General features: G+C 31.4%; 2 protein-coding genes across 2 annotated transcripts; both read left to right on the forward strand.

Moving 5' to 3' along the window:
- The first annotated feature begins 966 nt into the window (after positions 1 to 966).
- On the forward strand, positions 967 to 6477 carry LOC132748070 (E3 ubiquitin-protein ligase rnf168-like). Its single transcript, XM_060737615.1, has 7 exons — positions 967 to 1073; positions 2975 to 3211; positions 3921 to 4042; positions 4353 to 4391; positions 4755 to 4802; positions 5659 to 5814; positions 6086 to 6477. Exons 2-6 carry the CDS (start codon positions 3021 to 3023, stop codon positions 5718 to 5720), a joined length of 462 nt encoding a protein of 153 aa, XP_060593598.1. The 5' UTR covers positions 967 to 1073; positions 2975 to 3020; the 3' UTR covers positions 5721 to 5814; positions 6086 to 6477.
- Positions 6478 to 16292: 9815 nt separating this feature from the next.
- Positions 16293 to 21509, forward strand: LOC132748062 (uncharacterized). The gene is made up of 6 exons (XM_060737601.1): positions 16293 to 16527; positions 17532 to 17671; positions 19144 to 19182; positions 19461 to 19508; positions 20363 to 20515; positions 21023 to 21509. The coding sequence occupies exons 1-6, from the start codon at positions 16334 to 16336 to the stop codon at positions 21181 to 21183; spliced, it is 735 nt and encodes a 244-aa protein (XP_060593584.1). The 5' UTR covers positions 16293 to 16333; the 3' UTR covers positions 21184 to 21509.
- Positions 21510 to 26853: the final 5344 nt, after the last annotated feature.

A 26853-nucleotide genomic window follows, 5' to 3' on the forward strand; every position in this document is an offset into this window, starting at 1 on the left:
CAACAAGGTTTATCATTTTGTCATTGCCTTGACACTGATTTGGATTAGATAAACATATTTTGTTATTACCGATACTAGTATAGGAACATGATATAAACATGTTGCTTATCAAAATAGTATATGCATTATCAAAACAGTTATAATAAAAACCGAAAAACTGATAAGATCAACTTGTTATTCTTTTGTATTTCACTCTCGCTTAATGCCATGTAAGCTGTATATTTACATGATCTCGTATATGTGATGTAAAGGAAGTGTTTTGTTAAATTTTAAATAATAAAAATGCCCCTATTTTGTAATGATATCACAATTGATAAAGATCATGATAAACAAATACCATTTAAACTTCCTGTTTTGATATGACACGCAACATTTCTTTCGGCATCCACTGACCTTAGGATGCCCGTTTGGGTGCTGATGATTGTAGGAATCTGCGTTTTGTGAATGTTCATTGATTTTAATTCTTTAATTAAAATTGTGATTATCATTATGTTAACCCCTCTTTCTTGCCATTTCTTCAAGTGAAAATGGACTGATTTTATGATAATAAATCAATGTGAAACCATTTTTCACTAACATCTATATTGTGTTTATCCTATCGGCATTATTTTGCGTATCGATCAGAGCAAAAAATAAAATACATGGGCTACAGCTTTCAGAAAGAAGGGAAAAACTAAGATATGATAATGTTAATTGTTGATACTGTTTTATGTTCTTATTCGTTGATATTTGACTTCTTTTAATAATCAATAAAGTTATTTCTATTTTACTGACCACATTATACTCATGTATTATATGTAATGCTAAAGTATGTTTGAGAATAAGTGTGACAGTATTAATTCCCGTATCACTTTAATATACAACGATTTTTGAAATAACCATACCCTTTTTAGTTTAATTTATTTATCAAAATTTAAAGTGTTAATATGTGTGTGATCTGCCTAGATAAGATATGAATAAAGATACGTTGATAGATTACACAAATGTTTTATCAAAAATGTCGATATTAGAGATAATAATATTTGTGGATCATGCATTAATTAAAGATGTGTGATGGATAGTGTTAGCATGTGGTATGTAGCTTTTAATTATTCATAATTATACTAACAGTATAAATATTTGTCGATTGTAACAGTTCCAAATATCATCCCGGATACCTCGGGACAACAGTTTGACTGTTTCACAAAGACCCATGAAGTAACTGTTTTATTATCTCATGCTTTGCAATCAAACTGTTATATATGTTGCAACAACACACCAATAACATTTTTACAACCGTTGTAATTGTGAACCGCTTACAACTAAATGCCACCAACGTTTGGTTTTCTAAAAACCACTACCGCACATTAAGCTGAGCGACGTTCAACTACCGAATAGTTGCGGACGGCTTTAACGGAAATACCCGGTGACAGCAATGAAACAATTTAAAATGTTGACCGGTCAACAGTTCATTTCATCACTGTGCATGCATAGGATTTCAGTGGTTCAGTTGAAGCAAACAGTTGTAAATAATGAATTAGTATCAACAGAAGGCATTAGGTAATAATAGATATGAGTGATGTCCCTTGATATTATTACTAAACATTTTAGTGAATATATGAAATATTATTAATGGAATACAAACATAACACAGTCGTGTGTTTGCTGTAGACTAGACATTGAATGACTTGTACAGAAAGCATATTAATTGTTTTTAAATAATGTTCAACTAATTGCTACACAATTGAACTAGCACTTAATCAACTCTTTACCTTGAACTTGTCATTTTACGATTATTTTATTATGTAGAACAAATTTATAAACATGTCATAGCATCCTTTTCAAAACATCATCACATTTATGTTGTTATGAACGTTATTTAATTTGATCATATGACCAATCTGACTAAAATTTAGATCTACTAATTTCTTTAATGTATATCGTATGACGACCGTATATATTTCGCCTCCTTTATAATTCGGATTTTTCGAGAAAGCTATTTTTAGCCATGCAATCAAACCGGTTTTTACATAGGATTAAGAAAAGGTATCAACATATAGTTTTCCGTTGAAGTTAAACAAATTGTTGTTTTTTATTAGAAAAATATGTTTGAAGTTATTTCTATCAAATCAACTTGAAACAAAAGAATCATTTTTAAAGGGCAAGACTGTTTTTGCCAGATTAACCAGTCGGCTATATGGACAACGCCATGTTTGTTCTCGAAATCGTGAAAATTACGTTCTCAGTATTGTTTTTACAGGTTTAAAATTAGATATCACATCGCTTTCAAAATTATGAAAGCTCGCCGATGTGAAAGCTCGCCATAATGATTTCGTATTTGGTCACGGTCAGATCTAAAAGCGGAGCGTTATTATTTAGAGCTGACTTTTATTAGAAAGCTCATATCACACAATATCTAATCAACTTCTTACACTTGCATTTTTTATAATGTGCGCTCACATTGATTTTGAAGTAATTTTACCCGCAATAAGTGCTATTAAATCAGCCTCAAAAACTCATATGTTGCATTTTTGTCTGTTCTTATTTGAATAAATATACCCGTTCTACAACCCGTGAAGCGTATTAATGCGAGACAGATTTAGGTTTTAATGTGTAAAATTAATGCCATAATTATAGACTTTGGAAATTGGAGGAAAGGTGTTGAATTATGAAAAATTCTTGAAATAATACCACGTAACTAGATTATTGCATGAGAAGAAAACATTTATATCAGTGTATAGGAAGTAAAGATTACTCATAAAATGGGATTTGATTAAAGTATATGTTCTGCTTATGATACGTCAATGATGCTTCTCCGTAAAAAGGAATAAATTAATAACAATACAAACTTTGTTAGACTCATGATCTGTCTTTGAATAAACAGAGAAAGGATAAATTTACTAACCATTTTTCATTTTTACATTTTCTCTTAAAAACTGGCCGTAAAATGCACAAAACAATTCTGGACCATTTACTAATGTACTTATTTATTCAGTCTGTCTTCTCTGAATAACACACAAGAACCATAGAATCTAACGAAGATGAGTTCTTCAATTGATCTTGAAAGCGACAGAAGAGACCATTTTGAATTGTCATTATCGGGCAGCAAACAATTTAACAGAAGCAGTAAAACTATTTGTGCAATATGCTTGGACAAATACAGAAACCCAAAATATTTACAATGCTTGCATGCGTTCTGTGAACAACCATGCCTACAGAGACTGCTTGACAGGTAGGTGCATTAAAGTAGCAAATATTTACTTAAAGACATATGGTTATACCACACTGAAGATAACAAATAACATTTTATATCAGATATGTAACAGATAATAATATTCAGTTGCTTAAAAGATGCAATGCTGTAAAACAGCTCCAGCTTAAGGAGAGACTTAATTATAGATTACTCTGAAAACTCTCAGATTGAGTAAAACGTTATTTATTAAGATTTCAATAGATAAATAAATTTTTGGTATATTATATTCCTCAACATATCAAGAAAGTGAATGGCGAACCTTTTTTATTCTAAAAAGGACTTTTTACAAAATATTTAATTACTTAAAATATATTCTAAATAAAGATATACCCCTTACGTATTTCAAAGTCCGACAGTGCTTGAAATGTAGTGTAAACAGCTTTACCTCTTGTCATTGGGCTTTCAAACAACATATTGCACTCAATATAAGCGGGATACACTTGTTTCTCAAAATTATATCCACTAACAGGTATTCATTTATAAATCCCTGAAGTGGAATAAAACGATGTGAAACTGAAACCTGTCCATCCCGAATTGCATGTCCAACCATTGACTGCTGTCTCCGAGCTTTAAATGATAATGAAATATAATGCCAATTCTGCTAAATGTATAAAAAATTTAATTTTCGACAACCTGGATTACATAAGTAACTTAAGTAAGAGGTGTATGCCTATCAAAAATATTTCAGATCGGAGAACAACATTTTCAAGTGTCCCTTATGTCGACGAAGTTATAATGTGCTGACCTTTGAATGTGTAGCTTCCGAGTCTGATCCTCTGCTTGGCGAAAGAATAGAGCAAAGTACAGAGTGTAAGTAATTAGTTTTCCTTTTTCACCATTGAATGTAACGAATATAGTTATACTTTTCATTACGTTTTTCAACAATGATATGCGTATATTGGTTTTAGTGATATATTTTTTTGATTCACCAGTCAAGTTAAAAAAATTATAAAGAAGAACATTCACCATTTCTATAAGAACTGGGACGAATTAATTTACACAACCATTTACAGGGAACGCTATTGAAATGTTATAATATACTGAATAAGTATAAAAATAATAATTGATACAAGTCGTCTGATTTAATAATTCACTTTAAATGAATTGTTTTCTTTTCCAGCGAATACATGTGAACGATTTTACACTTTAAGCGTTTTAGGTAAAGTATATTTATAGTTCGTAAGACAAAATTGCATCTATTTGATATGTATGTGAAATACTGCTGATTTTTATACATATTCTTAACATTATTCAGAACAATACAATTATATCTATTCACACGTTTTCATATGTTTTTGTAAATGTTATTATACCTTAATAACCTAACCCAACACTGCAGTACCTACGCTTCCTTCGCAGCTCACTGAATACACTCACGTTACTTAAGAAGTGAGCGATAGTGGAACATTCGACCGATGCGCAGGAGAGTATGCAGTACCCTGCCCTACTGCCCTAGGCTACTTACCTACTTCCTACGGTACCAACACATAGCTGTGGATCTAATCTATTTTTTTTATTTCAGTTGCTGTGTTTCATTTTTGCATCATTAGCGTTGCTAGAATAGTATTAGGTAAATATACCAGAAATTTGATAAGCTTTCACAAACATTACATTTTTCAATATTTATACGACAAATAAATTCCCCTTGCTGCGATTGGTCGAGACACAATCTCATTTATAACGAACATTGAAATGACATAAAGGTCGACTCGAAGTGATGTTCATCTAAATAGAGGGTATTGAATAAGTGAAGGATCAATAGAAAATTTATTTAACGAGTTGAATAGAATTATATTATCCCTACTGGCGAGCTTAATATTATTTTATTTAACAAGTTTAATAAATTTCAGTAATGAATCTACACGGCTATAATATTTTAATGTATCACATACCCAAAAAGTGAAAAAGAAACATATTGCATTGAGACGCCTACAGTAAGCGCTCATTACGATATGTTTGTTAAACTCAAATCATGTGTAAAATATATTACCATTTTTACGGAGTCGCAAAAGCGGCAGGGGGTATGTGACAAACAACTTTAAGGCATTAAGCGTGACAGAAAATTTTACCGTCCCTTCATATGATGACTTTACGATAAATAGGAACTAGGCAACTCTTCCTATTGTGATCAATTATTGTGGTGAAAGCTCGAAACTTCTTTGAAACCTTTAGAACTACCCAGCACTAGTGTCATATGAGGCACGTAGGTATTGGCACTATAAAGGAATCGAACCCAACGATAAATATGTTGAAAAGCAGATATATTAACCACTTGGTCACAGTTTCCTTACGAATTGACAGTGTAATTCAAAATCAACGGTAGTTCATGTAATTTTGTTGTTTAATAGCAAACGAAGCAGAAATTAATGCTCGCGTGTATATAATGAAACACGATTACATTTTGTATCATTTTCTGTTATATGCAGGGTCTTATTTTCATGAATTTGTAAAGAGCTATTGTATGCTTATCAAATTGCGAAAGGGTTGATAGACATTTTCATTGCACTGTCATACTGCCAAAAATCAAACAGGAGTATGCACTTCAATTCTGTTGGTCGTTTCAATCATTGGGCTTATATTAGGTAAGACATTATTTGATATTTGTAGTGTTAGGAATGTGTTACTGTCACCTCATAATAAAAATAACCCTTCGTAATAATCTTTGTTTGAAATTTCTATGTTATTTTGACTTTTGTGTTTGGGAAGTGTACATTACTATAAGTAAGTATACATTTATCATAAAAGTTTTTTTTTGAATAACATAGAATTACTGAATGTTCCGAAGTATACATATTTCCAACAATAAGCAGAATACATCCATTTATATGACAAATAATTATGTTTCTTGTACAGGTACTATGGAAGCCTGGGAGACAACAGAAGACGACAGTCAATGTCAATTTCTAATAGTATTTTCCCGCTATTACGTTGTTGCCGACGGCATTATGATCTTATTAATCTTCATTTGCGGAAAACGATTAATCACAATAATCTTGGACTTAATACGATGTTAACAAAACAATTCTGTATGATGAATATGCATATTTAAAATTTTTCAAAGGAAAATAAAGTCTATTTCGTTCAAATAATTATTCACAAATATGTGTGACAATCAATCAATTATAACATAATAAATGTCAATAGATATCGGTTTCTTTAAACAAAATAATAAATAAAATGTATATAAATACGAGTATATAATTGCTAATATCTATGAATCTACATAATTTAGGTCGACTTTGACATGATAAATTGGAATAAACGTAGTCAATCCACTTACTTTTTGTTATCGTGTTTAGTTTGTTAGTGTAGGTTAGACAGAATTACCGTATCCGTTCTTTGCACGAGCGTTGTCCTACAATTGTGTTCAATGTCCCTAGGAAAGTTTTGAAAAGTCGCGATTGGTAGGATTAATGGCATACAAATCGATGGAAAACAATAATTACTCATATATAAAAATCGTATTTGAGCAAAACTTTCCCAGAGAAGCACATGATTTAATTTAATACATTCAAGATATTAAACATGTCAACATAGCCTTTCAATTTGTGTTTTACTTTTCATGATTTTAATTGTTAGTATTATAATAACAATGGTATGAATCTCCCTATGTTTTGTATTCATTTTCATTTACTAAGACTTATTTTTACATAATTGTTTTTCAAAATATTATACTGACTATTTGTAGTGCCACTATTTTAATGTTACATCTGAACCATTAATTTCAATGGAAATACAATCACGGCTTACTCATTAACACGTCATTACCATCACTGTCAAATTGTTGAAGAAATAATAAAAAAAAACATGGGACAAAAAATCCTTATTGATTCGCGTTTTATAGTAATATATGAAAGAAAAAAATCATAAAGTCTTATACCAATTATATTCCGGTTGCGGCACTTTGCCCAGTAACCAGATCGCAAAATCATTTTTTCGCAAACAAGTATTTACAAAAAAAATCACACTCTGTGAAAACAGACGAATAAGTTCTACATTTTTAGATTGAATTTTACAAATCTAACTTAGACCGCAACGTGTCAGTCTTCATTTTCTTTAAGGACTAGACAAGAGCCCGGAGAGTTTTTTCCTGGGTTTTGTGTGGGAACCCTGTTCAAAATGTGCATCAAGATAGTGTTGAGCCTCGGTAGCATATTGCCATAACGTTTGGAGATATCTTACAATGAACTTTTTATGTGCCCTACACCACTGCATTGAAGATTTGAAAAATACACGTTTTTCGAGTATAAATAGACATATTTTCCAATCATTGACGTTAACCAACGTAAAAATGAGTAAAATAATATCTACTCAAATTGAATGAAACGCATCAACAAGTAAAACATTGACATTTATATGCAGGGGTTTATTATCGTGGATATACAAAACAACTGCCTGTTTATCAAATTGCAAAAGGAAGCCATGACATTCTAATTGCAATGTCTTACAACATCAGAAACTATACGAAAGTTTATACCGTATTATATTATTGCTGGCTATTTCGACATTGTGGCTTATATATGGTAAGATATTATTAGATATTGTTATTGTGAGAATTGTTTCACTGTCATCTCTGTTATCAAAACTTTTCAGATCAAGCTTTGTTCGAAAATTATCAATTTATTTTGGCTTAATATTTCTATGGAAATTTTACATACAATGTATAATTTAAACATCTTTGTAATGAAAGTTTTGTGACATAAAAGTACTGAATGTCTATGAAATGTACATATCATATACATTTAACAAAATATATTCACCATTACAACTGTTAATAACTTTCTTTTACAGGTACTATGTAGGCATGGCAGAAAAACGACGACAGTCAATATCATTTTCTAACAGTATTTTCCCGCTATTACGTTGTTGCTGACGGCATAATGATCGTCATGATTTTCTTTTTTTACGATGTTTAAGTGAACGAACAAGGAATATTCTTACCGAAAATGTAAACATGTCATATGCGTCAATGGATTATTCTTGATCATATAAATTATAAATGTTCATTTATAAGAAATCCTATTAGAGAATGTAGACCAAACCTTTCGTGAGATAAAAAAAAGCAATGTAAATATAAAATTTTGACTAAGATGTTTTATCTTTTTATAATACTAGTATTAGACATTTTTTATTTATTAAAATAATAAAAATATCATTGATTCAAATGAGCCATTGAAATTGTTTAATCTAATTATAATTGAAATAAATAATTTATGATAAAAACATTATACAGAAGAGAATAAATGTTCCAGCCTAATCGATTTCGAAAAGGCTTTTGATTCTTTGCCTTGGGTTTGTGTAAATAAATCGTTGTCACTTTGTAAATTTGGATATGATATAAAGTAAACAAACAAAAAAAAAAAAAAAAAAACAACAAAAAAAACAAAAAAAACAACAACAACAACAACAAAAAAACAACAAAAAACAACGATGCAGGACTTTATATGATATATCTTAATGCGCTTAATAACGGCATTTAAATGCTTTGAACAGGCGAATCACAATGAGCAATTGAAACTGTGCAGGTATTGTTGCTAAATTGATATATTTAGATAAGCTGCTAAATTGTGTTCTCATTACCCAGACACTATAACGATTTTTTGAACAAAATTATTTTTGAAAGATAATTTAAATGTGTTTTTTTTTCAATTATGTGAAAAGAATGTCCTCTATTCTGATACATTGTTAGGCTATACATTGTTTTATAACCAAAATATATTGATTAATAAAAAGCATATAAAAAGTAAAGTCATTGTTTTATGCTGATGTTCAGTGTATAGTTCATACGTGTAAGATGAATTTGGTTTTATTATTATGATATCCAAGTATTCATAAGCTGTGTTTATTTAACATGGTAGGTAACTGATTCTGACTTAATAAATGTGTTCTTATTATGTTCTACTGAGTGAATAAGTGATATAAATCAAATTTGGGGAAGTTACTGTGTCATGTTAAACCCACATAAGAGGCATTATAAAACTTTATAAACAATGAAAGTATTTATTACATTTTCTTTCTTTATTTTCATTCTAAGAAATTGACAGATCCCTACTCCGACTGGTCATTTAACAAAATATTTAACCATATACATTGACATGTGCTATTTTGTCAGCAAATACGTTGTTGTGAAATTTTTATTGTGATTGGCGTCCGCGCCGAAGCGCGGCGCCCTTATGGAATGAAATCAGATTTTGTGAAAGGGCGACAGCAACTTCTCGAGCCTTTAAGTCGGTCATAATAAAAGCCGATCATTCCGATCGGTATGAGGGTGCTTGATTATTAATAAAGAATGAAATGTCGCGATATGTAAAATGAATAGCGAACTGGAAAATTTCGCAATGCAAACATTTTCAAATGAAATAGCCTTTTCCGTCAATAAATCGCGCTCTTCGGGGTTTTTTATTTATCATTTTGTAGTACACAGTGGGTTATCATGGTACGTTATTGTTGTACATGTATCCTAAAATGATCAGTTGATGACCTAAATATTCCAAAAATCTATTTATAGATATATCTATTTATCACTCCTATCGGTAATTACCGGTCTCTCCCGGTCTATATTGACCGGGATTTACTAGTGACCGGCTAATAGTACCACACGTTTATTGTCCGGTCTCTCCCGGTTTTGGAGTAGATGTTTGATATTGTTAAAATTAGAAAAAAAAACAACAACAATAGCATGTTTCATTTTATCTATATGAGATAATAACAATAAATATGTACAATATGTATGTGATATGTACAATAATTGAGAAAAAGGTACATTTTTATTTGGTATTAAAATGACATTATCAACTTTGAAACATTTTATTTTAAATTGTTATCCGTGTTGTAGTAAAGATGCCGAGGGAAATTATTCAAAGTTTACAAATTAGATTTTATGAATTATTCAATTGATTTGATAATTTAAAAAATGATAAATGAAAAATACAAATGTAACATGTACATGGTTTAAGAATAAACAATATTATATATTGAAAAGATAAACCATAATTTACTTGACTTTTTCCAGTTAAGCCTTTGACTTATTAATCGTCGGTCAATATGACAATTGAATTCTTAAAAATTCTATTTTACAATTTTAATAAAAAAAGAGTAGTAAAAACTCAGTATCAAAAAATAGCACATAAAACAAAAAAAGAAAAGAAAACAATATTCATTAAAATTTGTTATTTTTTTTTATTAAAATTAATAGATATTACAATTATTGTATAATAAACAATTATGCTCAACAGTGATCAACATGGTAATATAACCAGTGTCATTTTTTACTAACTTAAAGTTGAACAATACCTTAAGAGGGGGTCTTCGCTAATAGCGATAACATAATAAGGGAAATTACAATGTTGTGGTACGTGTTGATCATGCGTTACACAATTATGGGATTATAAAATGATTGCATACATGTATATCCGTTGCTATTAATAACCACGATCATAAAAAAATAACAAGTAATATTCTAATCTCTAGCATGCCAATTCAAAGTTCATAATGAAACAATGTCTTTCGTCCGCTCATTCATAAGTGATATACAAATTTTGGTAGTTTATAAGAAATATCTTGTCATCATATGTGTACTAGTTCATCTTCACTTGCTGCATTTCTTGCTTGGACGCCCTTTGATGCTTTGCATCAATGCTTTTCTTGTATTGATAATTAGAATAAACAAGCTTTAGGATCTATGCACAGCATAGGCATAGTGTATAGTAATCTATCCGTTTATGGAAAAGAGCTTGTTAAAAATTTCCTAAAACATAGGTTGATTCATTTCTGTCATTGCTATGACACTTATTTGGATTAGATATAATTATTTTGTTAATCACCGATACTAGTGTGCGAAACATGACCAAAATAGATTATTTATAAAAAAAGTATATGCGTTATCAAAACAGTTATAATATAACCGAAGAAACCCGATAAGATAAACTTGTTATTCTCTTTGTATATCACTCTTGCTTAATGCCATGTATGCTGTATTTCACATGTATATATGTGATGTAAAGGAAGTGTTTGTTAAAATTTTAAATCATAATTAATGCCCCTATTTTGTAATGATATCCGCAATTTAATAAAGCTCATGATAAACAAATACCATTAAACTTCCTGTTTTAATATGACACGCACATTTCTTTCGGTATTATTTCTTTTTCTTCCACTGCCCTTAGGATGACTGTTTGGGTGTTGGTGATTGTAGGAATTTGCGTTTTGTGAATGTTGCTTCACTTCGTTGATCTTTATGCTTTAATTTAAATTGTGATTATCATTATGTTAACAACTCTTTTTGCAATTTCTTAAAGTGAATATGGACTGATTTTATGATAATAAATCAATGTGAAAAATGTTTTCCCACACATCTATTTTTTGTTTAGCCTAACAGCATTTTTTTGTATCGATTAGAGCAAAAATACATGGGCCACAGCTTCCAACTAAGATATGATAATGTTAACACTTTCCCCCTTGAGCATATTGTGAAAAATGGCCATTTTCACTGAAAAGCCTCCTCTTACAAGTTCAAACTGCTATGAAACTATGAAAAATGCTTCAATACTAATCAAACTTAGCACAAATGTTGACTGGACCATTGCCTTTGTAACGACATGCTCAGTCTTAAATTTCCTGTTACCATGGCAACGAGGGGTCATCTCAAAATTGCCAAAAATCACTATTTTGCTTCGAGTTTTTCCATCAAAATTTATTTCAAAGTGCTGCAACTTCTCAAGGGATTTAGATGGAGTCAAAGGCTTTTCAGCGTTGGTTACACGTTATCTTATGATCGACCTGGGGTCATTTTAAGCCTCTCACAAGTCCAAACTTTTCTTGGCGATGAGGGGGACTCCGCCACCCTTCAAACCCCCCAAACACAAGGGGGCAACATCCCCCTTCTGGGCAACCCCCTCATGTGTCTTTTGGCATGGGACGGCGCCGAAAAAGTGCCACTTTTTTAGCAACATTTCTTAAAACAAAAACATGTGTATTGGGCCTAAATTAGGACACTTTTGCACTATTTCAGGCCTAAAAAAGGGGGGGGGTCGAAAGTGCGTATTTTTTGCGTAAAAATACGAGGTAAAGGTTAACAAAAAATGATGAAAAACTTTTGGAATCACTCCAAAATCTAGTTTTTCCATGTTAACATGTGTTTTTTTACCTAATTTTGGTAAATATTGTTGTTTTTGTAACATATTTAAAATTTTTTTAGTTATTCCTTTCCCCCATGAGCATATTGTGAAAAATGGCCATTCACTGAAAAGCCTCCTCTTACAAGTTCAAACTGCTATGAAAATATGAAAAATGCTTCAATACTAATCAAACTTGGCATAAATGTTGACTGGATCATTGCCTTTTGTAACGACATGCTCAGTCTTAAATTGGCCCTGTTACCATGGCAACGAGGGGACATCTCAAAATTGCCAAAAAATCACTATTTTGCCTCGATTTTTTCCATCACAAAATTTATTTCAAAGTGCTGCAACTTCTCAAGGGATTTAGATAGAGTCAAAAAGGCTTTTCGCGTTGGCTTACACGTTATCTTATGATCGACCTGGGGTCATTTTAAGCCTCTCACAAGTCCAAACTTTTTTCTTGGCGAGTGAGGGGGGACTCCGCCACCCTTCAAAACCCCCCCAAACACAAGGGGGCACATCCCCCTTCTGGCAACCCCCTCATGTGTCTTTTGGATGGGGACGGCGCCTAAAAAGTGCTCATTTTTTAGCAACATTTCTCAAAACGAAAACATGTGTTTGGGGCTCAAATATGACATTTTTTCACTATTTCAGGCCTAAAAAGGGGGCGGGGTCGAAAGTGCGTTGTTTCGCGTATATATGAGTAAAGGGTTAACAAAAAAAATGATGAGATAACTTTGGGAATCATCCAAAATCTAGTTTTCCATGTTAACATGTGGTCTTTTACGTAATTTTGGTGAAAAATTTGTTGTTTTGTAACATATTTAATTTTTTTAGTTAACAAAACATGATGAAAATCTTTGGAATCATCCAAAATCTAGTTTTTCCATGTTAACATGTGGTCTTTTACCTAATTTTGTTGCTTTGTAACATATTTAATTTTTTTAGTTAACCCTTTCCCCCATGAGCATATTGTGAAAAATGGTCATTTTAACTGAAAAGCCTCCTCTTACAAGTTCAAACTGCTATGAAACTATGAAAAATGCTTCAATACTAATAAAACTTGGCACAAATGTTGACTGGACCATTGCCTTTGCGTTGTTTCGCGTATATATGAGGTAAAGGGTTAATTGTTGATTCTGTTGTATGTTCTCATTCGTTGATATTTGACTTCTTTTAATAATCAATAAAGTTATTTCTATTTTACTAACCACATTATACTCATGTATTATATGTAACGCTAAAGTTTGTTTGAGAATAAGTGTGACCGTATTAATTCCTGTATCACTTTAATATACAACGTTTTTTGAAACAACCATACGCTTTTTAGTTTAATTAATTTATCAAAATTGAAAGTGTTAATATGTGTGTGATCTGCCTAGATAAGATATGAAAAAAGGTACGTTGATAAAATGACAAAACCTGTTTTAATATCAAAAAATATCGTTAATTATTATAGGACTAGTAACAATTTGTTGATATCATGCAGATTAATTATAAGATGTATGATGGATAGTGTAGCATATGGTATTAAGCTCTAAAGTATCATAATTACTACATAACCAGATATAAATATTCTTGTTCAGATTGTAAACAGTTTCCAAATACATAACCCTGATTTACCCTCGGGACAAAACAGATAATGACATAGTTTCAACAAAGACCCAGAATAATTTGTTTTTTAATAGACTCTGATGTCTTTGCCACCACTCAAACTATATATATTGTTTCATAGCAATTACCAGTTCCCTACTTTTGCTTTTTAGCAAACACCATATATACATACTAATTTACAACCATGGGTTTGTTCTGTAAATATGTTGGTTGTATGAAAATATGGGGGGTGGGAGAAGCTTAACCACTAAATGTCATTACATAACACGATATACTTCACGTACAGGCAACATTACAGCTGTAGCGACGTTCAAACTACCCCAGAATTTCAGCAACCATCAGACCCGCGCGTTAAACGGAAATACCAATCGTGACAGCAATCGAAACATTTTTTTAAAATGTTGCCACGGGCGGGTCACAAGTTCATTTCATTCACTGTGCATGCACAGGGATTCAAGAGTAACAGTTAAAAATAATGAATAAGTATACTAATCAGCGCCATAAGTTTAATAATACGATTATGTTAGATGACGTTTGATAGAAACTATACTGATTATTTGCGAAAATAATTTTTTTTACCAGAATCTTTTGAAATTCCAAAAAGACATGCGAATGAAAAATAATATAAGGCGGCATAGCCGTCATTCTAGAGATTATTTCTCCCCAAATGATGTGACCTTATCCCTATGAATGTTTTGCATTTTCGATCCCTTACTTGACACCCCTAAATCACATATACTCATTTTTTTAACTCACATTTTTTTTTTTATATTTCTGATTCATGTTTCTTAGTCTCTGTTCGATTAAGAAACAACCTCTACCCCATTTTACAATCTATTTGTCAGCTTTCTGACGAAATCCATAATCGTGCGATCTTCCGAAATGCGACCGCATTCGAAATTATATAACTTAACAACGTGAACTATTTGAATCATAAAACTTCGCTGTACTGACATAAATATAGACAAACTGTGTGTAATGACTTGACATACAGACTTGTACAGAAAGCAAAATTAATTGTATTTAAATATCATGAACAATAACGATAATGATCTAAAATTTTCATCCAATTGTTACACAATTGAACTAGCACTTAATCACACAATTGAACTAGCACATACTCAAGTCTTTACCTTGAACTCGACATTTTACGATTACATGTATTTTATTATGAAGAACAAATTTTTAAACATGCCAAAGTAGGCTTTTCAAAAGGCATCACATTTATAGGGTTATGAACTTAATTTCACCATTCTGACTAAAGTTCAGATCTTCTAATTTCTTTTATGTAAATCTGATGACGACCTTATAAAATATTCACCTTTATAATTCGGATATCTCGAAAAAGCTACATTAAGTCATGTAATCAAAAACGGCTTTTACATAGGAATTAGAACAGGTATCAAAATTCAGTTTTTCGTTGAAGTTCAACAAATTGTTGTTTTTGAAAAAAATGTTTGAATTTATTTGAATCAAATCAACTTGAAATAAAAGAGTCATTTTTAGTGGGACAGATTGCTTTTACCAGATTAACCTGTCCATGTTTGTTCTCAAAATCGTGAAAATTACGTGCTCAGTATTGGTTTTCAATAAGGTTTAAAATAAGATACCAGATCGCTTTCAAAATTATGAAAGCTCGCAAATGATTGGCTGTGTGAAAGCTCGCCATAAATGATTTCGTATTTGGCCACGGTCAGATCTAAAAGCGGAGCGTTATTTAGGGCTGGTTTTTATTAGAAAGATCATATCACATAATACCTTATCAACTTCTTACACTTGCATTTTTTCATAATGTGCGCTCACATTGATTTTGAAGTAATTTTACCCCCTTTTAATTCAGCTACAAAAACTCATATTCTGTTTTTTTGACAAATATATCCGTTTTACAACCCATGAAGCGATGTAATGCAAGAACGATCTAGGTTTTAATGTGTAAAATTAATGCCATAATTATAGACTTTGGAAATTGAAATAAATGTGTTGAATCCTGTAAACAAAGTCGGTCACTCTGTTTTCATGAAATGATACCATGTAACCAGATTATTTAATAAGAAAAAATATTTCAATCGGCGTATAGAAAGCTAATATTACTCACAAAATATGAATAAATATATGTTTTGCTAAATTAAATGAACTTTGAATTTGCTTCTCCGTTTGACATAACAATAAATTAAAACAAGACAAACTTTGTTAGACTCATTATCAGTCTCTGAATTAACAAAGGATAGAATTGCGTACAAAATCTCGTTTAAACATTTTAATAACTGGCCATTTCATGCACACACATTTTTTGAACCATTTATAAATGCACTAATTTATTCAGTCTTTTTTTCTAAATAACACCGAAGAACCATAGCTAATAACGAAGATGAGTTCTTCAATTGACCTTGGAAGCGATAGAAGAGGAGACCATTTTGAATTGTCATTAACGGGCAGCAAACAAATAAACAGAAGCAGTAAAAATATGTGTGCAATATGCTTGGACAAGTACAGAAACCCAAAATATTTACAATGCTTACATGCGTTCTGTGAACAACCATGCCTCCAGAGCCTGCTTGACAGGTAGGTCCATTAAAGTAGCAAATAACCTAATATAAGACATATGAGCCGTGCCATGACAAAACCAACATAATGGGTTTGCGCAGTCTGATCAGGATCCATGCTGTTCGCTTACAAATTCTATTACAAGTAGAGAAACTGATAGCGAACAGCATGGATCCTGATCAGACTGCGTGGATGCGCAGGCTGGTCTGGATCCATGCTGGTCGCAAACCAATTATGTTGGTTGTGTCGTGGCGCGGCTCATATGGTTATACCCCTCTTAAGATAACAAATTACATTTTATATCAGATATGTAAGCAGTTGCTTAAAAGATGCAAAGCTGTAAAACAAATCCAGCTTAAGGAGAGACATGAAATATTGGATGAAACATTTAGAAAGAAGATAATTAAAGATGTGCCTGTATATCAATTTCATGAATAAATTGGCGGAATTATAGATTATTCTGAAAATTCCCTGATTAAGTAAAATGTTATTTAATTAAGATTTCGATAGATAAATAAATTTTCTGTATATTATATTCATCAACATATCAAGAAAGGAAATGACGAACCTTTTATTATTCTAATATGGACTTTTTACAAAGTATTTGATGACTTGAAATATATTATACATAAAAATATACTCCTTGCGAACTTTAAAAGTCCGATACTGGTTGAAATGTAGAATGAACAGCTTTACCTCTGGTTACTTGGCTACAAGTATCTATTTTTCAACAACATGTGGCGTATTGCACTGCATACACTTGTTACGCAGAATTATAACCACTAGCAGGTATTCATTTATACACCCATTAATTGGAATGAAGCGGTGTGAAACCGGAACCTGTCCATCCCGAAAAGCATGTCCAACCGTTGACTGCTGTCTCCGAGTTTTAAATGATAGTGGAATATAACGCCAATTCTGCTTAATGTATAAAGTTTTTAATTTTAAATTTTTAAATTTCGACAAGCCGGATGACAAAAGTAATTTAATTAAGAGGTGTATGCCTATCAAAAACATTTCAGATCGGAGAACAACATTTTCAAGTGTCCCTTATGTCGACAAAGTTATAATGTGCTGACCTTTGAATGTGTATCTTCCGAGTCTACAGCAAATGAAGCTGTTCCTCTACTTGTCGAAAGAACAGAGCAAAGTACAGCAGAGAGTAAGAAATTAATTTTCATTATTTCACCATAAAATGTAACGAATATAGTGCAACGCGAGCACGGTGCTTGTTCGTATGTTCGTTAGATTCTACTTCTTACTTGGTTTGTTGAATTTATAATATTTTTAGGGGATTTCGTTAATTTAAATTTTAATGATGTACTCGCGCATCAAAATGGGCGGGAAAAATCTCTCTAAATGTCTCGGGTCCATTCTAATCAAGGCTGATATTTTATGTTGTTCTCTGCTTTGTCCTATGATCTCGAGTGATGATTGTTGATGTTGAAATTCAGACGAAGACACAAAGTCTTGTCTTTCTATGGTTGGTGACGGTGACTAAAAATAAATGTCAGCGGCTGGAGAGTCGTAGTTTAACAGTTAAAATATTTTATTTAAGTAACAATTATATTAAGAATTTAAAGATGCAACAATTAACAATAATATTTAAAGTTTGATTACTACGCGGACTGTCAGACCTCAAAATAAAAACAGAGTTAAAAAGTTGAATATTTTGGAATAAATGTCCCAATAAGCTGGACATAAAAATTTACGCAAAGATCTAAACTATTTAAATGTGATAAACTTTACCTCAAATTCGGAAATTTAATTATTTAAGAAAAATATTTTCTTTTCTAAGAGAAATGAGACAATGCTTGTGCTCAGAAGAAAATCTAAAAAACGACTGCTCAGAACTGACTTTGGGCGTTCCGAGCCGATAGCGCGCATGTGCAGTCACTGTGTCCGAGCCGGTGCTCATGCGCAGTACATGTAAAGGAGCCAGAGATGAGCCGATATACATGTACAATGTATGTTAGGGAGCCGGGACAGAGCTGATGCACATGCGCAGTGTAAATAAAAGAGCCGGTAATACGATCCGCATAATAATACAAATCTGACTATTAAACTATGACCGAGATTAAATAAATGCATTCGCAAACAATGCAAAGACGAAAATGAAAGTTAAATGTTGTCAACAGACATGAAATTAGCAAAATACATCCCTTCCACGCGATGTCAGTCATGAGCAGCGGTGTATAATTAAAAGCTTCAATTAATATTTACTATAGATAATATTAATTCCCATGTTGGACGTTTCATGTATACAAAAACAGATCGAAAATAATTCCATAAAAATAACCGTAGTTTCTGTCGTAGACATTGTATATTAATTAGAGTATTGCATAGAAACATGAACAATAGTTATACTTTTCATAACGTTTTTCAACAATGATATGAGTATTTTGGTTTTAGCGATATATTTTTGTGATTATCCAGTCAAGTTAAATAAAAACTTTATAAAGAAGAACATTGACCATTTTTATAAGAACTTGGACAAATTAATGTGCACTACCATTTACAAGAAACGCTATCGAAATGTTATGATATACTTTATAAGTATAAAAATAATAATTGGATACATGTATCAGCGTCTGATTAACTAATTCACTTTAAATGCATTATTTTCTATTCCAGCGAATACATGTGAACGATTTTACACTTTAAGCGTTTTAGGTAAAGTATATTTATAGTTCGTAAGACAAAATTGCATCTATTTGATATGTATGTGAAATACTGCTGATTTTTATACATATTCTTAACATTATTCAGAAGAAAACAATTATATCTATTCACACGTTTTCATATGTTTTTTGTAAATGTTATTATACCTTTATAACCTAACCCAACACTGCAGTACCCTGCCCTGTCCTAGGCTACTTACCTACTTCCTACGGTACCAACCACATAGCTGTGGATCTAATCTATTTTTTATTTTTTATTTTTTATTTCAGTTGTAGTGTTTCATTTTTGCATCATTAGCGTTGCTAGAATAGTATTAGGTAAATATACTAGAATTTTGATAAGCTTCCACACATATTACATTATTCAATATTTATACGACAAATAAATTCCCCTTGCTACGATTGGTCGAGACGCAATGTCATTTATAACGAACATAGACAATGACATAAAGGTAGACCCGAAGTGATGTTCATCTAAATAGAGCGTATTGAATGAGTGCAGGTTCAATACAAAATTTATTGAACGAGTTGAATAGAATTATATTATCCCTACTGGCGAGCTTGATATTATGTTATTTAACAAGTTTAATAAATTTCAGTAATGAATCTACACGACTATAATAATTATTTTCTGTATCACATACCCAAATAGTGAAAGAGAATCATTTTGCATTGACGCATCTACAGTGTAACGCTATATTTTGCGCTTCTTTACGCTATGTTTTTTTAACTCGATGACGTAATGTGTAAATATATATTACCATTTTTACGGAGTCACAAAAACGGCAGGTGTATGTGACAAACAACTTTAAATTATTAAGCGTGACTGAAATTTTTACCGTCCCTTCATATGATGGCTTTTCGATAAATAGGAACTACCTATTGTGATCAATTATTGTGGTGTAAGCTCGAAACGTCTTTGAAACCTTTAGAACTACCCAGCACTAGTGTCATATGAGGCACGTGGATATGGCACTATAAGGAATCGAACCTACGATCAATATGTTGAAAACCACTTGGTCACAGTTTCCTTACGAATTGATAATGTATGTAATTCAAAATCAACGGCAGTTCATGTAATTTTGTTGTTTAAATGCCAACGAAGCAGAAATTAATGCTCGGTGTATGTAATGAAGCACAATTACATTTGTATCACTTTCTGTTATATGCAGGGTTATATTCTCATGAATGTAAAAAGCTATTGTATGCTTATCAAATTGCGAAAGGGTTGATAGACATTTTCATTGCACTGTCATACTGCAAAAATCAAACAGGAGTATGCACTACAATTCTGTTGGGCGTTTCAATCATTGGGCTTATATTAGGTAAGACATAATTTGATATTTGTAGTGTTAGGAATGTGTTACTGTCACCTAAAAATAAAAATAACCCTTCCTTATAATCTTTGTTTGAACTTGACTTTTGTGTTTGGGAAGTGTACATACTATAAGTAAGTATACTTGAAACATATTTATCATGAAAGTTTTGTCTTTGAATAACAAAGAATTTCTGAATGTTCCTGAAATATACACATTTCCACTAATAAGCAGAAAACATCCATTTATATGACAAATGAGTCGTGTCACGACAAAACTAACATAATGCGTTTGCGACCAGCATGGATCCAGACCAGCCTGCGCGTCCGCGCAGTCTGATCAGGATCCATGCTGTTCGCTTACAAACCATATAACAAGTAGAGAAACTGATAGCGAACAGCATGGATCCTGATCAGACTGCGCGGATGAGCAGGCTGGTCTGGAACTATGCTGGTCGCAAACCCATTATTTTGGTTTTGTCATGACGCGGCTCAAATAATTATGTTTCTTGTACAGGTACTATGGTAGCCTGGGAGTCGACAGAAGACAACAGGCAATGTCATTTTCTAATAGTATTTTCCCGCTATTACGTTGTTGCTGACGGCATTTTGATCTTATTCATCCTCATTTGCGGAAGACGATTACTCACAAAAATCTTGGATTTAATACGATGTTAACAAAACAATACTGTATGATGAAGATGTATATTTTCAATTTTTTCAAAAGAAGATAAAGTCTAGTTCGTTCAAATTATTATTCAAAAATATGTGTGACCATTAATCAATTATAAACATAAACATGATATTAGGTAATATGTTTATAGATATATAATTGCTTATATCTATGAATCTACATAGTTTAGGTCGACTTTGACATGATAAATTGGAATAAACGTAGTCAATCCACTTACTTTTTGTTATCACGTTTAGTTTTTTAGTGTAGGTTAGACAGAAATACCGTATCCGTTCTTTGTACGAGCGTAGTCCTACAATTGTGTTCAATGTCCTTAGGGAAGTTTTGAAAAATCGCGATTGGTGGGATTAATGGCATACGAATCGATGGAAAACAATAATTACTCATATATAATAATCGTATTTGAGCAAACCTTTCCCAGAGAGCCAATGATTTAAATTAATACATTCAAGATATAAAACATGTCAACATAGCCTTAACTTCGCGTTTAACATTATTTATGATTTTAATTTTTAGTATTATTATAACAATGTTATGAATCCCCCTATGTTTTGTATTCATTATCTTTAACTAAGACTTATTTTTACATATTTTTTCAAAATATCATACTGACTTTTTAAAGTGCCACTATTTTAATAATACATCTGAACCATTAATTTCAATGGTAATACAATCACGACTTACTCATAAATTCGTCGTTACGAATAAACGGGCATATGTTTCAATTATAGATTATAATATCATTTCTTTGTTTGTGATTATTGATAACTGCCGAGTTGTATTTCCTTGTTTCACTTAAAATAAATAGCAAGATTAGATTGTATTTACAGTTATTTATCCATTTGTCTATTTACGAAATCAGGCATATATTAACTTATGTATTTTTAAACATGATATTATGTTATTTTATGTGCTTTGTTATCTTATTATATAATCTCTATATTTTAATTTGATCCAAAAACATAAACTGAACAGCATCATGTTCTTCTAAATAAACTAGGTATCAATAACAATATTTTAACATAGTTGGATAGTTCAAATTATATAGCTTGAATAAGTATATGAGATATTCATATAAATACATTTGCAAGCACTACAATAAAAGAAAAAAAATTTCAATTGTTAAAAGTACACAAAATATTCAACTCATGTACATTCATCAAAATACTTCTTGTTGCATCTTTTATCGACTTGACATGATGGCCAAGATTGAGAACAAATCTCAAACCAGGAAATGTATCTTTGATTATCATGAATAAATCAATAACAAAGTAATATTAGAATTTTGTCACATCGTCTGATAAGATTTTAATCTGATAAGATAAGTAATGCAAAATACAATTTGAACGTGACATTTTGGCTAGAACACAAGTGTTTCTTGTTGTGATTTCTATGGTTTTTCTTTTCGTAACAGCTGACAATACTGTGATTTTCATGAAAAGAGAAAGCTCTGAAATCAAAATTTGAAATATTTTCTTTAAAAAAAACAGTAAAAATAGCTTGCAATAATAAGAAGGCGGAGAAACTTCCATTGATACGAGAATGATGATTTGTGCAATTCAAATGTTCAGAAATAAAGGATAACAGGTTGTAAGACAAATATATACAGTTGTGGACATATCTTTTAGCTACCGACCAACATGTTTGGTTTTTATACTAATATAGAGGATGTCAAATAAAGATGTGTTTTTTTTTTCAGTCTAAATTTCATGACGACCTATGGCAAACAAATAGTACAACAAAAGAAAATTCCAATCACACTGAAAACAAAATTTTGAATGAAACGATAAATATCACAAACACCTTTTTCTAAAATCACTTTGAACTTAAACTCAAAGATTATATTGTGGTTCCAAATTGGGGTGTAGGAAATAATGAGGTTACATACTGGAAATATATTGTCTCATGAAAACAAAGGAGAATGGCGTTACATTTATCTTCTGACACTAATGCCTCTTGACATTATTAGGCTTCTAAAACGTCAAACAAAATATAACAATGGTTCTATTGGCCAGGATATTAAAGTATGTAAAGCTATAAATATATATCTCAGAACGTGATTTTGTGAAAAATGTTACATAAATGCAGTCTAATAATTATAATTCATTTTGTAAATTCATCGGTTAGTACAAAGAGATTATACTATACACATTTAACACAATCAGACTACACCGATGTTAAGACAGGTATGGTTCTACACTTGTTACAAAGTCTTTTCACTTTAGGTTCAAGCAGGATGAAACCAGATGGTAAATTTATATTTTCATTTAATGATTGTGAATACATGTCAAAAAATAGTATTTCTCTCAATATTTTGAGCATATTTAACGAACAAGGAGCATGACAAAAGAACAATCATAAAAAACATGCCAGATATGTGCGAACATACTAAAAAATAGTATTCAACGACTATCAATAAAAACAAGTCATTTACTTATTCTTCATATAAAGACCAATGTTAACAGAGGTTTCCCAATTACATTAAGAAAATTGTACTTTTTCCAGTGTTATAGATAAAAAGTGTAATGCAAAGTAAAGGAACTGGAATAATTTTGTATCTGTATATGTAAATGTTTATTTTTGCAATTAGAAAAGTAAGTTTTAAAGTAATGTCACTTTCTATTGTATTTGTTATTCAAAAATGAATTTCATCCTTTGAAATGTTAAAATCAGTTATATGTGGACATTCACTTTTTATGATTTTTTAGACTACAAAATTGCTTTGTATGTTAACATTCATTAAACAGATGAATGATAGTTTCATCTGCCGTCTTGCAAAAATGAACGGTCTTTGATGACAATTACAGTCAAGAACGTGTTGTTACTAAAATTCTATTAGTAAGCTTGAAGTAGAAAAATTCAAGATTTGTGTCAGATGTTGTTTTTTTCCCTGCTAATATAGGCTGTAAATATAAACTTACGTATATCATATAAATCTTTCGATACATTGGAAAATCTATAAAATGCAATACAATGGTTCTTGTAATTATGTTACAATACAGGCTTATCTTAATGTAAGTTGAGTAAAAAATGTGACCACTAGAGTGTTAACAAGGATTTTTCATATTTGAGCAGTGTGACATAGTTTTTGATTTTACACCAGTTGACTCATATTCAAACTTGACCTAGTAATCACAAAAAACTTTCAGATGAATTTCAGGATATTTGGATCAAAACAGTAGCTACTACAGTGTAAACAAGATTTTTCTATTTTTATCTCCTGTGACCTAGTTTTCCATCCAAGATGACCCATTTTCGAACTCATCCGAGTAATTACCTAGACAAGCATCTTGACCAAGTTTGATGACAACATTATTGAGTCACAAATGTGACCACTATAATGTTAACAACTTGAAGGTTTTTCAATATTTTGGCGGTGTGACCTAGTTTTGACCCCAGATGATCCATATTCGAACTTGATCTAGAATCATCAAAAAAATAATTTCAGACCAATTTTCAGGATATTTGGATAAAAACAGTAGCAACTAGAGTGTTAACAAGATTTTTCTATTTTAGCTCCTGTGACCTAGTATTTTTTATCCGAGATGACCCTTGTTCAAACTCATCGGAGCAATTACCTAGACAAGCATACTGACCAAGTTTGATTACAATTGAGTCACAAATGTGACCACTAGAGTGTTAACAACGTTTTTCTATACTTGGGCGGTGTGATTTATTTTTTTAATCCCAGGTGACCCATATTCAAATTAGACCTAGAAATTATCAAAACAACCTTTCAGATGAATTTCCAATATATTTGGATCAAAACAGTAGCCACTAGAGTGTTAACAAGATTTTTCTATTTTAGCTCCTGTGACCTAGTGTTTCATCCGAGATAATCCATGTTCGAACTCATTCGAGCAATCACCTAGACAAGCATTCTGACCAAGTTTGTGGTCGAGTATAAAATGTGACCATTAGAGTGTTAATAAAAAGTCCGTGACAAATCTTACGGACGGTTCATTTATAACGCCAGTAGATATTAATTCACACAAGTTTTTCATTTTAAATTACAACATATCATTTACAAACTATCTAATCGAGTTACTTATTTTTTATATTAACAAGATTGGTTTGAGTTCCCGGCGCACGTCAAATAATTTGCATTTTGTTATGAATATGCTAAAATAAAATACGTATATTTCAAATTTCTGATGATGTGTCAGCACATTATCACTTTGATTTCCTCTGCTATCAGCTGTTTCGTGAGTATTTCGAGATGACACCTGTTAAGATTATTCAACTAATGTACCGGATAGAACAGTTAAAAGCATATTCCTAGCATTTATTTACAAAAATATGAACGAGACCTGAGTTATGTACAACAGAAAGCGAAAATAAGGAAAAGACGAATAGGAAGACCGATCTCCATCGCCTATTTCCCACAGCTAAAACAGATGCAACAAGACCTGAAGTCCGCTTCTAGCAAGAAATTAGTGTATGCTGTCCAAACGTTCAACAGAGATAAATTTCTACATAATATCAGTCCGTAGTTGACGATAAATGAGTAAATCTGCACCGTTTATGCGTTAAATGCTATGGAGAATATTTGAGAAAGGCGTTTAATATAGATTTAACGACTGACGTGCGCCGCGATACAAATAGATTTCATGGTATTTATGGCATATTTTGTTTTTTGTTGATATTCTTCTATGAAATGATACCATATTATGTGTTTATATGACATCGAAATATCAAATTCGTAACTAGTTTATTTAGCTTTTAAACAATATTGTTACAGAACATTGGGACAACCCTCGTACATGAAACTTTAACGCTTTTTTCTGAGAAGGAGGATGTTTTGGATCATTACATAATTTAATAAATATCTTATAATACTATTATATGATGAAGTTAGATTCCAAACATGCAAGAAAATGATAAAGTTATAATTGAGATTCATAACCATTTACACAAAAAATGCAGATAAAGATGAAGTTTAAATACGCAATGAATGACCCGAATGCATCGTAAGTTATATAACACTTTTCATGGAATAAATGATTTGTTACGGTTAATCTTACATCAGTTCAAATAAACGCAAAATTATTGATATCATTTAAATAAGCACATGAACTCATTTCTAAACTGGCACAATGTATGTATAATGTCTTGTTTCTTTCGTACGATATTTTAAGCATGTAAAACAGAAATGGTTTGTAAGTTATTCACACCATATGTCGCCATTAACAGTAGACAGTAGACATTTTATTTTATTTATTACCCCATGAGGGTACAGATATGCAAAATAACGAACAGTGTATGACATCAACATATATAAACAATATCAACAATCTTCAGATTTTTGGAGAAGATCAATTTTGCTTGTTAAAGAAAACTGCATATGTGTACCAAATAATACATAATATCATCAACCAGTCCACAATTGTATACCATGCCATAAATGACATAACTGTTCTGTTAGAAATATCTGTCCATGTACCAGACGTACATAAAATAGATAAATCTAATTATATGTTATGTGAATATTTTGATTCCGCTTATTGCCATAATACAACTTAACACAATACAATCTTAGCTACATAAGTAAAAACCAAATCTCTGTTTATAACAAAGATGAATTGACTGAATAATAAGCAGTTACACTGCTGCAAATGTCGTTAATTAAATTAATAAAAACAATACGACCTTCA

This window comes from Ruditapes philippinarum, unplaced genomic scaffold (genome assembly GCF_026571515.1).
Source record: "Ruditapes philippinarum isolate M1 unplaced genomic scaffold, ASM2657151v2 ctg505_1_1_1_1, whole genome shotgun sequence".
NCBI classification, from domain to species: Eukaryota; Metazoa; Mollusca; class Bivalvia; order Venerida; family Veneridae; genus Ruditapes; species Ruditapes philippinarum.

What these genes read in the sequence shown, in the direction of transcription:
- LOC132748070 (XM_060737615.1), top strand. Translation starts at nt 3,021, where the DNA reads ATGAGTTCTTCAATTGATCTTGAAAGCGACAGAAGAGACCATTTTGAA. An exon ending in AATAGAGCAAAGTACAGAGT is followed by an intron (nt 4,043 to 4,352) that starts GTAAGTAATTAG and finishes TTTCTTTTCCAG; the next exon opens with CGAATACATGTGAACGATTT. An exon ending in TTACACTTTAAGCGTTTTAG is followed by an intron (nt 4,392 to 4,754) that starts GTAAAGTATATT and finishes TTTTTATTTCAG; the next exon opens with TTGCTGTGTTTCATTTTTGC.
- LOC132748062 (XM_060737601.1), top strand. Translation starts at nt 16,334, where the DNA reads ATGAGTTCTTCAATTGACCTTGGAAGCGATAGAAGAGGAGACCATTTT. An exon ending in AGAGCAAAGTACAGCAGAGA is followed by an intron (nt 17,672 to 19,143) that starts GTAAGAAATTAA and finishes TTTCTATTCCAG; the next exon opens with CGAATACATGTGAACGATTT. An exon ending in CGTTGCTAGAATAGTATTAG is followed by an intron (nt 19,509 to 20,362) that starts GTAAATATACTA and finishes TGTTATATGCAG; the next exon opens with GGTTATATTCTCATGAATGT.